This window comes from Choloepus didactylus, chromosome 3 (assembly GCF_015220235.1).
Source record: "Choloepus didactylus isolate mChoDid1 chromosome 3, mChoDid1.pri, whole genome shotgun sequence".
Classification (NCBI taxonomy): domain Eukaryota; kingdom Metazoa; phylum Chordata; class Mammalia; order Pilosa; family Megalonychidae; genus Choloepus; species Choloepus didactylus.
Genome location: NC_051309.1, coordinates 133621617 through 133637386, shown reverse-complemented (window position 1 = coordinate 133637386; position 15770 = coordinate 133621617). Strand labels below are relative to the sequence as shown.

The 15770-nt window shown below is 33.4% G+C and overlaps 1 protein-coding gene across 8 annotated transcripts in view; it reads right to left on the bottom strand.

Annotated features, from left to right (window-relative positions):
- Positions 1–15770, bottom strand: part of KIAA1109 (KIAA1109 ortholog) — a 236371-nt gene that overhangs the window by 117755 nt on the left and 102846 nt on the right. For all 8 annotated transcript variants that reach the window (XM_037830586.1, XM_037830590.1, XM_037830591.1 and 5 more), the window contains exons 32-41: positions 15376–15496; positions 12659–12805; positions 12158–12285; positions 11622–11821; positions 9097–9294; positions 8176–8387; positions 5999–6150; positions 5416–5566; positions 5114–5266; positions 2751–2991 (exon numbers count right to left, since the gene is read on the bottom strand). In XM_037830586.1, the coding sequence (XP_037686514.1) occupies positions 2751–2991; positions 5114–5266; positions 5416–5566; positions 5999–6150; positions 8176–8387; positions 9097–9294; positions 11622–11821; positions 12158–12285; positions 12659–12805; positions 15376–15496 (1703 nt within the window). The remainder of the gene's footprint in view (positions 1–2750; positions 2992–5113; positions 5267–5415; positions 5567–5998; positions 6151–8175; positions 8388–9096; positions 9295–11621; positions 11822–12157; positions 12286–12658; positions 12806–15375; positions 15497–15770) is intronic.

The window sequence follows — 15770 nt, the reverse complement described above, 5'->3', positions numbered from 1 at the left end:
CATCCTAGATCTTAAAGATGCTTTTTTTTTGTTTGGTTTGGTTTGGTTTGGTATCCCTCTTCACCCTGACTCTCAATACCTATATGCCTTTGAATGGCAGGGATTTAAGAAAAGATTCCCACCCTGCTCACTTAGTGCTGTCCCAAGGGTTTGAAAATAATCCCCATATCTTTAAAAGAATGCTTTAGCAGCAGACCTTACTGACTTCCAACCACCTCAGAGCAGTCTTGCAATATGTTAATTTTGTGAACTAACATATTCCTAGCATGAAAGTGAATCTTGTTTATAATCATTGCTGACTAAAAGCCCTAGGCGGATACAGAAAGTAGTGGAAGGTTTGAAAAAGTGAATTCTGTTAAAATAATATAAATTGTTAGTCTACTCTTAATGAAAGGTTACAAAAGGTTTTCTTAACCATCTAAATATTCTATTTGAAAGATAAAGGTTTTATGTTTATGTTACCTTATCCTTTATTTCAAAAGGCAAGTCTTCACACTCTTAAAGGAAAACTGTTACAAGGGATTTAGTCTTTCACCTTGTAAAAATAAGGTGCTACACTACTTTACTCTAAGGCTTCTCTACAAGTACATGTGGTCAGCTATAAGTCAGAACTCCATCTTCAACAAAAAGGGCTTTAAAAGAGAAACAAGGCAAGTATAAAAATTACAGTAAAATTAAGTATAACAAGTTCTACCTGTTAATTAACTTAATCCTGGTAAATAAATGTATAGAAGTGAAACAGGACAAAACTTCTGCTATAGTCTGTAGTTGATGACCCCAATATAAAACAACTGTCAAATGGTTTTATTTCTCGAAGTAATTTCATTTACAAATGCTTATAAAAAATTAAGAAATTGTAAGCTCTTATACCCTAAGCTTCAACTGTTACTTCTAAATTCTAAGATGCTTTGCTCTTTATATAATCTAGTAGTTTCCTAAAACTTTAAATATCTGTGTAAGCTGAAAGTCAGCATTACTCCCTACAGCAACATGTAAATGATGCTGATCTAGTTAGGATTAAGGCAAATCAGAATACAGGGTGAAGGATAATACTGTCTATATTCTAAAACTTTAACTTCCATGTGAGACCAAAAAGGAGCCAAAGTATTTAAAAATTTGCAAAGTCCCTTAAAGTATTAAATAAATTAAAATAAATAAATAAACAAACAAACAAACTGTTACCAATTTAATAAACCAAGCCCTCAATCTTCAGGCTTACCCTTATAAAACTTAGCTCTGTAATAGCAAAGCTAAGCCCACTTATAATTAATGCCTAAAAGTCACCCCAGAGCTCAAATGTTCTCTCTCTCTCTAAGCCAAACTCTACAAATAAACTCACTACCTTCTCCTCTACGTGGGACACGACTTCCAGAGGTGTTAAGTCTCCCTCACAACATAAAACATGACTCCCAAAGATAAGCCTGGCCCTTGCACTGTAGAATTAGTTAACCAAAAAAGGTAAATGAAATTTTGGTGGCTAAGAAGTTTCAAATAAAGTAAAAAATTACTCTATGCAAACTTCAGCCAAATATTGCACTGCCACAGTATGCCAAGCCCCATCCAAAAGGGTTCATAAAAACTCTAAAGAACACCCTGAGCTCTATCTTGCTCCTGCTTCTGTTCAGACCGTGTATACAATTTCTTACCTAGTTTGTTTCTTCCAGATTAAAAGGCTTTCACAACAAACTTCACACCAGAGGCTATACTCCTGTTCCCCATGCTCAACTAGCCATACTCAGTAGCATAGCCAGAGACTTTTAGACTCCCACAAGTAGGGCCTGCGACCCCAATGACAGCTTGAAGCAGCTACAGAAGACAGATCATTGGCCCAAATTCCCTTAAGGTTAAGGGAGCTAGAAATCTCTGAGGAGGATATGAAGTAGGGTTAGAATTAGGGCGATTGCAGGATAAACAAAAGGGAAAATTTCCCAGAAGTGGTCAGGTTCAAGGAGAAAGCAATCTCTGAGAAGAACAGCAATAAACAGTACCTGGGGGTTAAAAGACTCCCACCTGAGTGAGTCATCTAGAGAGAAGGGTGGCATCAACCAACCCTGCCTGAGTGAGTCATCTAGGCTCCAGCATCAACAGAAGAAAGGATAAGGGGAGAATAGTAAAATAGTTAATAAAAATTTCAAAAGAAACAAAAATCTATAAAAGCAGATTGCCCACAGTGTCGGGGCCTCTCACCTCTCACCTCTGTGTGAGAGTGCCCGCATGTCCTCTCACATGTGTTCTCAATAAAACTTTCTACCTGCTTACTTAAAAAAGAAAAGACTGTGGTATAAGAAGGCTAATAACCTGAAATATACAAATATAAATTTTTTAAAAGGCGATAAGGTATGTCACTGAGAACTTTGCAGCTATGCAAAGTTGCCTCTGTTTGTACCGGATAAATCAGAAGAAATCTATTATTAATTTATTTAGACTAATAAAAAAATCACACTTCTATAAAGAAGCCATGACATTTTCAAATTTGAGACTCTAATTATTAAAATTATCACAGGTACTATGTTACAAAGTACATAATACAATAATCTAGCTAAAATATTTGCTTATTAATAACTTACTAACAAACAGTTTATAAATATGGAGAAAATCAAAGGGCCTTAATATCTGTTCAAGGGGTATATTACCATTATTAATAGAAGCTGCACATATCTAAACAAAAAATATATATTAATTGTGAGGAGGAAGAAAACATCTTAATTGTGAAGGGTGAAAGAACATTCAAGACAGATTTACAAAATTACCTGCATCAAACTCAAATTCTGCTCCATCAGCACTGGTATCACTTTGAAGACCAACCCCATTGTCTAGCCCAAGTCCATCTTCATGTTTGTGGTCCACGGCTGCTTGCGGTTTCAGAGGTTGAGCTGGTCTATGTAAGCTAACACCTTTAAAGGCTGGTGTCACTACAATAAACTTCATCCATTGCCTTGCCAGTGCAACTAAACCTTTCTTTAAAGTTACCAAAGCAGGAAGTCCATCACTCTGTAACGATATGGTCAGAAGTAATTGCAAAGTTACAAAAACAGTTACTACTTAAGTGCTTTGCATGTATTTTTTCATTTAAATCTCATAAACATTTTAGAGATGAGGAAACTAAAAATTAGATGTTAAGTAATTTGTTCAAGCTTACACAAGAAAGCCAGAATTTCAAGCTGACTTCAGAACCCATTCTCAAAATACAGCATTACATCTTTTTGTCATAAACAAGACAATAGTACCATGTGAATAAAATATAAACCAGGTGCAAAATTGGGATTCTCCTCAAGAAGCATTCTGTCCACTTTACTTTTTTGGCCCCAAAGAAGAATCTAATGTATTTTGACCTACTTGGAATACTCACTAAACAGAGGAAACAAAATTCTCTTTTCCAACATTATTTCCCATCATTCATCCATACCAAATCTTATGCTTCAGTGATATGCCATTCTATTTCAAATGTGTTGTTCTATATTACACCTCTACACCTTTATATATTTGCCATTCTCTTTGCCTGTAATGCACTTCAACATCCCCTCTTTTGTCAACTCTTCTCAACATTCGTCTAGCAACATCTATGCAGTTTTTAAGACCTAACTCAGGTGTCTGCTCCTCTGTAATACATTCCCTAATCTACTTTAACAGAAGGGAGCATGTATCATCCCTTTCTACCACACTAAACCTAGGAGAGCTCTCTACTACTGGGCTTATGTTTACCACTATTGTACTCTATTTGGGGAGCTGCCTGAGTGCCTAGCATAGCCTGTGCCACTAAACAGGTTCTTAATAAAATGCTGCCTGACTTAATGAGATGGCTACATGATGGAATACTTTTACAAACTGGCTGGCCTTAGTTTCTGATGCTCTCTGTGGCCACAGAACACATCCAAGCTAAATGGTTTAAATGGGATTAAAATCAAATGACTTTCAATTCTTTAATACTAGTCCAATAAATGGACAATAAAGGGTATATTCTATTAATGGTAAGGATATATTTTTGTAACTATGAACTTTGCCCCAGATGCAAGAATAAGTGATCAAAAATCGGTATATTTTAACATATTTTTTTCTTTTGTTTTAGTAAAGTATAACTTGAAAGTACCAAAAAGATGTAGCTCTCAGATCACATAAGAATTAGACAGTGGTACCTTAAATTATAATTGCTATTCTATTTTAGGTTTTAAGTTTCACCAACAACCAAGAATTAATCTAGTTTGCCACTGTACAAGTATGGTTGCAGTTACACTCAATTCGTAAAACTGAGCGTTTCGTCTGTTTCAATAATTCATTAAAAAAAAATCAACAAATATTCCCTAGATTAATTATTCTTTGTTCCCCATGTACAAAAATAAATTAAAATAAAGGAAGAGAAATAGTACTTAAAAGTATTTCAAATCTTAAATACTAATTAAGTAAAGATTTGCGATTAGAGACATTGCTACCATTAAAATTTTTAAACTACCTGTAAGTTTAAGTTAAAAATTTAACACCAGAAGTCTTTATATATTAAAAAATACGTATATGCTTCTGAAATTATTTTCATTCCATAATAATTTAGCTACTACCATAAAGACCCTATTTCCTTTTTTGCTAAAAAGAGTTAAAATACTACCTGGCAAAAAAAAAAAAATCAGTAAATTCAGATGCTTCACAACTTTACACTAATTATATACTGCTTGTCCCTACACTTAACTGAAAGAATATGGAATTAAGATTTTTTTAAAAACAGTTTATTTATAAATTGAAATAAATAGCATTTTCTTCATTAAAAAAGTTTTTATTCTAATTAATAAGTAATGCATGCTCACTACAGAAATTTTAGAAAATGCAGAGGAGAATAACAATAAAATAACAAAATAATTCACCCATAATTCCCTCACCACAAGAATATCACTATTAATGCACCATTGTTTTGAAAAAGCTGGGATCAAATTGAAAAAAGATAAAAATCAGACAAGGATGTGACCTTTATATATCTCCAAAAGCTATTAAATTATTTAAAAACATGTCCATGGCTCTCAGTTTTATTCCACATGATTTTCAATGTTCTATTTTTCCCCTATGAGTCAGTGTCCCCTCAACAGAACAGAGACTTCTTTAGAGCTAACATAAGGTTTCAGGAACTCACCATGGTAGCATCATCAATGATGGAGTAATTTGCCTGGTGCAGATAGTGGTGTAGTATGTTGCACAGTAAACATGAAGGATTTTCTTGGAGAAAGCGGGCAAGTTTTGTAAGTCTGTTGTATTTACTTCTTAGGGGAAAATGTACACTTTTATTCTGAAACAAAGCAAAAATAACAGATTTAGAATGGTATATACCAAAGATCCTACAAATTTAAGATATCAAGTAATTAAGAATTTGCAGACCTGTTTTCCAGCAATGATTAACAACAGGGATCAATTTCAATAATAAAGTTTGCACACTACCTCTAATGCTTCTGTCATTATGCATCCCATAACAGCACAAATTCTCAAGGTTCCCTCAGTGTCTAATTTGTTTAAGGATGATTTGAGTTGATCAATGGGAACAAGCCAGGCACCAACTGCAGGGGTTGCAGTGCTTAAAAGGTTCAGCTGCCTTAAAAAAAAAAAATTATAAAAGCAAATGTCAAGATTTGTTTTTCAAACCTGTTGCATACCTGCTGTACTTGGTGGCTTATTTCCTTCAGGCAAAATTACTTTCTTTTCCTTTTGACCACCTAGTAAATTATGAAAATATAACTAGGAAATTCAAAGAATGGACAAAAGAAAAGAAAGAAAAATTGAAAAGCCTGCCAGCAGTGAAAAGAGTAAACAAGAATCCAAGGCAGGGTGACATGTAAAAATAAAACTGAAGCACTAGGAAAGAAAAAGGTGAACAGAAACAAGCTGAGAATAATGTCTAAAGAAAGTATGAAGTAGGAGAGATGGAAAAAAAGTGCAGCCCTATTATTATATTCAGAAAAATAATTGGAAAATATACGAAACCGAATTATATGCTACTTGAAATAGAAAAGAAACATCATTTTACCTAGAAAATGCATGTGTAGGAGATCTCACATTTGTGGGAGCTGCAAAACTAAACCAAATTTCTTTGATGGTCAACTTCATGCTACATGAATCTGGAGGTGGAGGCATTAGAGGTAGATCTTTTTTCAAATCATCGGATTCAACTCCTTCATCCTATACAACATAAAATGCCAGAAATTTATTAGCATACAGCCCATGACATATTATACTGACTGTGATACTCTGGGGAATATAAGCTTTAGGAAAGGGGAATATAGAGAAGTGAAACAGGGAAGAAAGGCTGGGGCCTGGTCATGAGGGGCCTTCCATGACAATGCTAAGGAATTTGATCTTTACTGTTTAAGCAAGGGGGAATAACATGAACAAATTTACCTTCGAACATCTTTGGGAATGATGTAGAAGATGGACTAGTAGGTTCAGACTTTCAAAAAAACAAACAAACAAAAAAACTAAGAGAGGATAAGATGCTAAGGTGTGGCAGAGGATGGAATAGAAACAAAGAGACTGAATACAAGAGATAGGTCAGAAATAGAAATAGTAGAAATCGGTTACCAGCTGGCTATATCAGGTATATGGGAAAAGAAGAGCTAATTTTGAGATACTAGCTTAAGTGAATGGTGTAGCTATTAGCTTAGAAGGAAAATGCAGGTGGAGCCATAGGTCTAAGCAAAATAATAATAAATTGATTTTAGACTGACTGAATGTATGGTCCCTATGGCACATCCAAATGATGATGTCTAAAAGACCACTGGAAATACAGTTTTGGAGCAGGTGAAGAGTTGGTGCTAAAGGCCTTTGGGGAAGAGACATGTCATCAGATTATGGAACTAGCCTAGGAAATGAGAGAAGAGCTGAGAGCAGAACCTGGGGAGAATACCCACATTTAAGGAGAGAGAAACTGCATAAGGAAATAATCTGAAAAAGTCAGAGAAATCAGAGAACCCAAAGAAAGTAAGGTTAGAGAATTCAAGGAGGACTTCCAGCAAGTAGAGTAAGATCAGAGAGATCAAGAACAAGACTCTGTCAAGTATTTTAGAAAGTGAAGGATAGGGGAAGTACAGCTAGGCTCTTCCCAGTGAACAGTTATTTTCCCCCAATACCCAAAAACACTTCCAGAGACCCCATAAGAAAACTGTGATTAAACTCTTAAAGTATGCATCCACACAAAAATAAATGTTCTTTAAGATATCCATCAGATCCTAGGGTTCAGAGGAGAACAGACCAATGAATATTGGATAACAATGACATCTCTTAATTAAAAGTTAGTATCTCTGGAGACGTTTTTCTTTCCTCTTTTATAGGTCTAATTTTCAAAATGACCAAGTGTATGCTTGTAAAATGGACAAATTTATGTTGTATATATGTTACCACCATAAAACAAACAAATATAGAATGAACCCTAATGTAAACTATGGACAATTGCTAGAATAATTATAATAATATTGTTTCCTCAACTGTAACAAAAGTACTCTGCTAATGCAAAGTGTTATTAATAGTGAAACTGGATGGGGGGGGTGGTATATGAGAACTCTGTACTTTCTGTCTTATTTTTCTGTAAACATACAACTGCTCAAATTTTTTAAAAAGTGGATACATGGATGTGTGTTTAAGAACATTTACTAAGTTCTTACTAGGTGCCAGGCACTAAGTTAAGTATTGGTTCCTGTAATCTTCACAACTCTAGAAGTCAGTATCATTACCATACTCCTTAAAGAAATTCAGGTGAAGAAACTTAGAAGAGGGTAAGTAACTTGCCCAAGGCCACCAACTGGTTAATGCACATTTATTCTGTAATCTGGAATTTTGAGTATTTTTGTTGCTACTGTTACTGTACTCAACACCATGAACTTCCACCATAATAAAAACAATCGAATTGCATGTAAGTTTTCTTCAGCACTCATTGAAATAAGATACTGCCAAAAATATTTAATACTTACATGAAATACCAACAAACTAATTATTTTTTTAAAAAATGAATTCTGTTAAAAATCCTTCAAGTGACATAAAAACAGTCTATTTTTCTTAAGTTCTATTAATTCCATAAGTATTTATTAAATGCCTCATATGAGCAAGATATTATGTTTGGTACTGTGAACTTAGATAAAACTATATCTATGATATGGGATCTAAATTTCAGAAATTATACTTTAGTATAATTATTATTAGAAATTCACCAACCTGTTCATCTGAAACAGAATTGCCATTTAAGTCTGAGGAAGGACTTATTCGGTCACAAGGAAGATTATCATCAGAGACATCAGTATTGTAGCCACTGCCGGTTGGAGAATCAGAAGAATTATTGGATGTCAGCACTCCACCCCGTTCTGCGACATTAGCTTTACCCATTACTCCAAAAGAATTATATAAAACAGCACCAGACTGTCTTCCTCCTATAAAAATGAAGGAATTTATTTAGTGAAAATAGTGGATAAATGTCTCAACATTGTACTCTACAATATCTGCATAAAATCTCAAAGATAATTGTTTTTCTTTCTCACCAAGATTTTGCCCTTATCTATCAAAATGATGTCTCATTGCATTATCAGGTATGGAACTGCAGGCATATGCAACTACAATTATATATGACTAAACATAAAGTTCTTATGCACAATTGAACCTTTCTGTTTTAAAATAATACTCAGTAACTTAAAAGAAAAACAAATATACTTGTAAGTCAACTTTTCCACTGGAAAAAAAGATTTACAGTGCTTTCATCCTACCTGACAAAGTTCTACTAACCAAGGTTCCAAGTTTTAAAGACGCAAACTTCCAAAGACTGGGTGACTCCGTATTTTATTCAGGAATTTTTTTCTGAATTACAAATTGTTTTGTTCAGGAATTGAGGTTTGTTATTTTCTGGATGCCGTGACTGAATCAAACAATGAAGGGAAAGTTCCACTTACACAAGTGGGATAGGGTAACAAACCTTGGTAAATAATCCCAGGAACCACACTTTCTGCTTGAATATGATTCAGGGTACTGAAAGTCATGGTAAGGGAATACCCTTAGACATTTCTTTGTTCAAAACACTTCAGCAATGTGGGACCAATTTGCACCCTACTTAGGCAGTAACTTAAAAAGAACAACAAAAAAGGTTACCTTTTATGGTTAGATTTTCAAGTCCACATTCAAACATTATCCAACCCCATTTTTCTTGGCTGGGACCTATTCGAGTTACATCAGGAACAGCTTGCTGATCAGTTTCATCTACAAAAGTAAACTCATCCAGTTCTTCAAGAGTAAATAAAACTTTGGACTTCTCAAACGGAATAGCAGTGATGATACAAGTCCCAATGTCTATTACCAAAAGAGAACAAAATGACCATTTTTAAGGACAGAGATTTATTTTTAAAAATTAAACATTTGGCATAGTGGTTGTCTTAAAAAGAAGAGTTTAGCATTCTATGGAAAAGACAGAAAAATAAAATTAAATAAACAAATGAACCAACTTTTGAAACAATGCTGCCTACAGTCTTACTATTTAAAAAGTACCTTAAGCTTCTTAAAGTGTTGAAGAAAAAGAGAGAAAAGAAGGTTTCATAATTAGGAAATACTTGCCCAAAGGTAATATGAGTTTATTTCAGAAAGATAATTAGGGTACTCAAAAAATCTAAAGTTACAAAACTCCTGAATAATTTAGCTTCATGGTAAAACTAGTTTTAAATACTTTCTCATCATTTTACAATGTAAAAAAATATTTAAATTACTCAGCCTTAGGGAAAAAAACATTATTCTCTAGGTAAATTATAGCTTTTAGTAAGACTGCTGCATGCTAACATATTTTATATAACTAGAATCCATCATAGAAATCATCATTATTCCAATGCTTATAGATGCAATAAGGAAACCAACATCTTGATTGCCTGAGAAAGGTTTTTATTTTATCTTATTTTTTTTCCCATTTCTTTCTCAGATAATAGCTAATGAATACAGAAAAGTATAGAAAAGGAAAAAGAAGACACAAGTTACATGTAATTTTATAACCCAGAGGTAACTTCTATTTATATTTGAAATAAATTTCCTTTTATCCCTTTAGAGATCATTTTGAAAACCCCACTTTGATTCCCATTTTCATTTAACAGTAAACCATGATATTTCCCTCAGGTCATTAAAAATTCCTCAAAAGATATTATTTCAATAGCTATATAAATAATACCATACTTTGCATTTATGATTAGAAAGTCTTCGGTGATCAGAGAGTAGATATTCACCTGTATACTTCCTATAATTTTGTTCTTTTTATATTTAAGTCTTTAATCCCACAAATTGATTCTGTTTCATGGTGTAAGGTTAGGGCTTAACTTGAATTTTATTTAAATTTCTTGAAAATATAATACTGTCACATAGAACAAAGTTCCAAAAAGTATCAAAGGGTATACAATGAAAGCCTCTAACCCCATCCCCAGCCACCCAGTTGCCCTCTCCATAGATAACAAAGATCATTAGATTACTGACCTTTCACAGATAACTTATGTACATAAAAACAAAGACATTTATATCTCTTTCTTCCTACATTTTTAGACAAATGTCCACCTTGGAATTTCAATGGAAGTTTTGCCTTTGATGATATGTCTTTCAAAATTATGAAAGTTATTGCTTATGAACTGTACAACACCCAAATACAAACTGATTACTAGTGCAAACTGCATAACTGAGAAAATTCTTTTTATACTCAAGTCACTGTATCTTGCCCCAGATTTAGGGCTACAGATACCAGGTAGTCACAAAGAGTCTTTTTACTTGGAATCTTCAGGTCAAATGCTTTAACCTCAAACTCAAGAATAGTGAAATACACATTAAAAGTCACAGCAGTTACAGAGACCCAAAATGCAAACAGAAATCATGGAAGCCTCAAATCACAGAAAACAGTGAGCAAATCAAGGAAATCATTTATTCCTTCAGCTAAGAATTGCGCACTTGTTACATGTCTAACACTGCGGCTGCTAGAGATAAATAGTAAATAATACAGGCTTGGGCACTTTTCCCCCAAAAAGATTTTTAGAATAGCAATCATCTCAAATAAGACTAACAGACTCAATTTTATCTGGATTAAATCCCTGACATTCTGAGAACATTTAAGTCTTTAAATAAGAATAGCATTGAATAAAGTAAAAAAATTGTAATGGGAAGCATCTCTACTTTTCTCTTTTACCTTGCCAGGGATCTTAAGTGAAAAGGCCATGCCTATCACTCTTACTGTTGCTTCTATAGTTTACTGACTTGACTACATCGGTTCATGATTAATATTGCAATTAATTATTTTAAACGAAGTTTTAAAAACAACAATTGAAAAAGAAAGAAAGACTGTCAAGGTCACATTCTCTCTGTTCTATGATGAAAAGTAGGTACCATGAAGAAAACAGATGGGAGATAAAAAACAGTTCCTAATTTGGGATCATACTATTTATTTTCTTACCAAAATTTACCTTCTATTCTGCATAGACTATGAGTAATAAGCAAATACTATGTGTTCAATCTATGTAGAACTACTTTTCTCTTTCTTTTGGAATACTCGAATGTGTGGCAATACTCAAAGGAAAAAAATCATCTTTCCTTCTTTCTTTTTGCAAAAACCTCTTATATTTATACATGTCAAAGAAAACATACTTGTTTTAGAATCCTACCTGTTGTATCAAGACCCCTAAGTTGACCATGAATTCGATGAATATTTAACTTGGCTGCAATTTCCTTGCCTTTTTCTGCTCCAGCATTTGATCTGAGAGAGCCAGATGACTGAGGCTGCATCTTAGTGGCATGGACATATCTATCAAAATTTGATGTTCTACCAGGTTCTGCATTATTTGAAGTCTCTTCAACCACACCTCTTTATGAAAGAAGAAAAAAAGTATGAGGTTTAACATTTAAATAATATAGTTTATTAAAAACATTTAACTGATGAGCAGTTTATATTTTTAAAAACCATTCCGCACTTTTAATTAAAACAAGACCAACAAATTCTTCAATGTTTATAGAAAAATGTTATGAATAAAAACAGCACAAGCTTTTAAAAAGCTACTTTGCTAAACTATAAAAATCTGAAAATCCAATAGCAGTTATGAGTTTCAACATTAGAATTTCCAGAAACATTAAAAAGATGTTCAAGACTTGCTTTTACATCCATCAAAATACTCATGGCTCAAATTAATAAAATCTTTCTTACCTGTTCATACGAACTTGTGTAGCAATTCTATCAAAACATAAAGCTACGAGGGAAACATGAGTCACACTTCGACTAGGAACTGTAGTTGGTGATTCTTCCACAGAGGCTTGTAACAAACATAAATTCACCTAGCGTACAAAATGTCACAATGTCAGAATTGAAAAAAATGAAAAGTTATCACTTCTTCATAAAGTATACAAGAAAAAGAAAAAACAGTTGGAAATGCCGGATCAATATGTCTGAAAGTAATGAAGACAAAGCATATATAGACTCTCATGAAATAATAATCACAATTAAGATTCTTACTAGAGGGGTGTGGGACATTTTGCTAAATATTATCCAGTACTCTGCTTAAGTAGTTTACTTCTTACATCAAAGGAAAAACTTACTTTCATTGATATTACAAAGTGTTCCACCACCATTCAGTTTAGTAAATACAGAGGATAAAATTTCCAAAATGTTCTCCTCTCACAAAAACTTTAAAAAATATTAAACTATTACCTTCGGTATGCTAACATTAGCCTGAAGACCTTTAATTGTTACATTGTCTTGCTTTGCTATAAGATTTGTCTGTGCTTGCCCTGGATTAGTAGTTCCTATGGGAGGATGCTCTGTTTTTGTAGCTCTAACATCTTGTTTGGAAGATAACTAAAAAGACAGAAAGTAGAATTATTTCACAGACTTTTCATGATTTCCATATCATCTGCAACAACTTTCTCACAGGACCCTCTATGGCTATCTTTGTGCCAGCAGCATGTGGTTTAGCACCCCAATATTAAAGTCCAAACTTTAAAAAGCTAGGGAATATTCTGATAGTGTCAGTGTTGAGAGAAAGTAATACATATTAAATTGAAATTAGCCTAAAGAGAAACAGTCAGAAAAAAATGGTAATAAGAATTACAGGCATTTTTTAGGATCGTTAAATTCAACTAACTTGAGGCAGACCTGGTTTCTGAAAATAGGCTCCTTGTTGGCTGGAAAAATTTTCAAATTTATTTTTATTTGCACTCAGCTAACTACCTCTCACATTTCCAATATACTTTGACTAACTGGTTCACTAAAAATAATCAGCCTCACTTTTTAACCTCTTCTCTGGTCCCCAGTCCAAATATGAGCCACATAAATTTAAAAGTCAAATGGAGAATCACCAGAAAAGCACCAGGATACAATTCCTAAGCAACTGGCTTGACTAACTAGAACCACAGCATGAGTAGAACAGCACACACTAGGGGGCAGAAACTTCATTCATTTAGGCAACAAGAAATAATCTCAAAATTATTATGATACCCCAATTCTGCTTTAATTATTCCTCAGAAAAGTATGTTTTAGAATTATACACCTTTTACAGATACTGAAAGTGCCTCCTTTTGTGGTGTAAAAATCAAATTATGGTGCAAAAAGTAATCAGTAGATGGAATACATGAAGGTTTTTTTGCTTTTTGACATATAGAAGTGTCAAAAGAAAGGCCAAAGTTTTGTACTTTTTCACTTAACCTATAAAGCACTCCTTTTTACTTAAACTTTTCTGTCTAATTAGATTTAATGAGATAGTGGTATTTTTAAGGCACTGTTTATGCAGAATGGTTTTGATGAGAGTAATTTAAACTATTATTGAGTACAAGCGTGAAGAGGAGTATGCATTTTTGCTAAAGAGATCACAAATGACCATCCTTCCATGAGCAAAAATAACAAGGTTTACTAGATAAGCAGAAAAATAAATCTCAAATGCACTGCTATTTACTCTTTTCAGAAAAATTTTCAGTTTCTTAAGCACATAGTTCGTTTCTACAGAATCTGTGTTTATTCTTGCATGCTGAGGATGGTACTTGCATATGGTGAATTACTGTTGACAGTTTCCACAGATAACTATTTTCGATGGACCAACATTGTGGCATTGCAGCAAATGCCAACATATTGGGGAACCACAGCAAATCTACCAGGGAACCTGTGTTTTGCTTTGTTTTGTTTCCTTTCCTGAATCAGCAGGGATGGAACGAGGGTAGGGAAGTTATGAATTACTCCTCCCTCTAGTAGTAGCTCTGAAGTGTCACATTCAATATCAAAAATTTTTTTTTAAACATCACTCTAGTTAAATGTAGACAAGAGGAAAAAGAAGAGGAAGTGTTCACTTTTTTAATACACTGATTTAGAAATTTCATGTCATATCAGCAGTTCTGAGGTATTAATAGCATTCTTTATTTCTGCTTTTATGTTGACAGTGTTGAAGCAGGGTGAATAACTAGGACATGTTTTTTCCTAGTAAACGGTTTCATGATTTTTTTTTTTTTTAAGTTTCTGGATAAGTTCAGGAAAACATTCTGCATGTTGTATTTAGTCTGATGTACTTTTGCATCTCAGTAAAAACAAACACATAGATTGCATTTTGTAGCACTGTAATCCCTGAATACAGAAGTAATTTCCTTCTTTCCTGACTTTGACTTTGTAGCTCTAATGTTTTCATTTTGATTTCTACAAATCCTTTGGGTCTAATTCTGTGAGCCTACCTATAGCACTGCATTAAAATGTCTGTATCATTTCTTTAGTTATCCAATTAACTTTAAAACTGTTGTAAAAGTGTAAACCAGCCCATGACAGTTTTTTGCACGTTAGAGAACTTTTATTGTTCAGTTTTCATGATTATTGTGTAAGGAAGACTGATATAGATGCTGTCCTGGACCATGCTAATTATACTTATGATGTATTTTGGTTCCACATCACAATGATTTGTTCCCAATGACCCTTTTATCCTTCTTAGGCACATTTTTTTGTTGTTATTGTTGTTGCAGTTTCCCTTCATTGTATTGCTTTGACAACTGTAATTTGAATCAGATCTGAAAGAGGTCCAGAATAAAATATATTTTGATATTATGAAAAAAAATATTATTATGATACAAGCTAATCATAGAGGAGAGTCAAAAATAGTAACAGCTTTGCTTTCTTAGAAAGCAAATTCTTGGAATTAACCTACTTTCAAAATAAAAGAAAAAAGAAAGCTACATTTTAAAAAATATTTGTACTATTATTTAATCCATAGTATAATTACATATGCTATCTTTTATGCAGCCAATAACACATAAAGACTATTTAGAACATGCCCATGTATTTCAATTTAACTTGCTAATAAACTTTTGACACATTCAAGTTTTTCAAATCTGAACATTGTGTACACATGAAGAATACTCATAATTTGCCATGGCCATTAAATAAAAAATTCTTACATTTTCTGAGAAGGTAGTCTTGCTATTTTGGACAGCCTCCCTGAGAACTTTGGCATGAAGATCATCTACAATTGTAGCTGGATGTCGGGTATTAACACAATGAACCATTGCTTCAATATATCTGAGGAAAGAAAAAACAGTTACTGAAAAACTTAAATATCCCTTTACCAGTATGATCTAGTTTATCTAAACATACCAATGAAATTTAACATTATTTGGATATTTACAACAATTCTTCAATACTGGTAGGAGAATGCCTAAGCCACCTTTTTAGAAATTATATGAGAGAAACATTCCTGGGATGTTATCTTCCCCCTCTACCATCCTGATAAAGCATTCCAGATTGGGCAAAGTTCTTTTCTTTTACAGTCTCCTCAAGACGAGTTCCTACATTT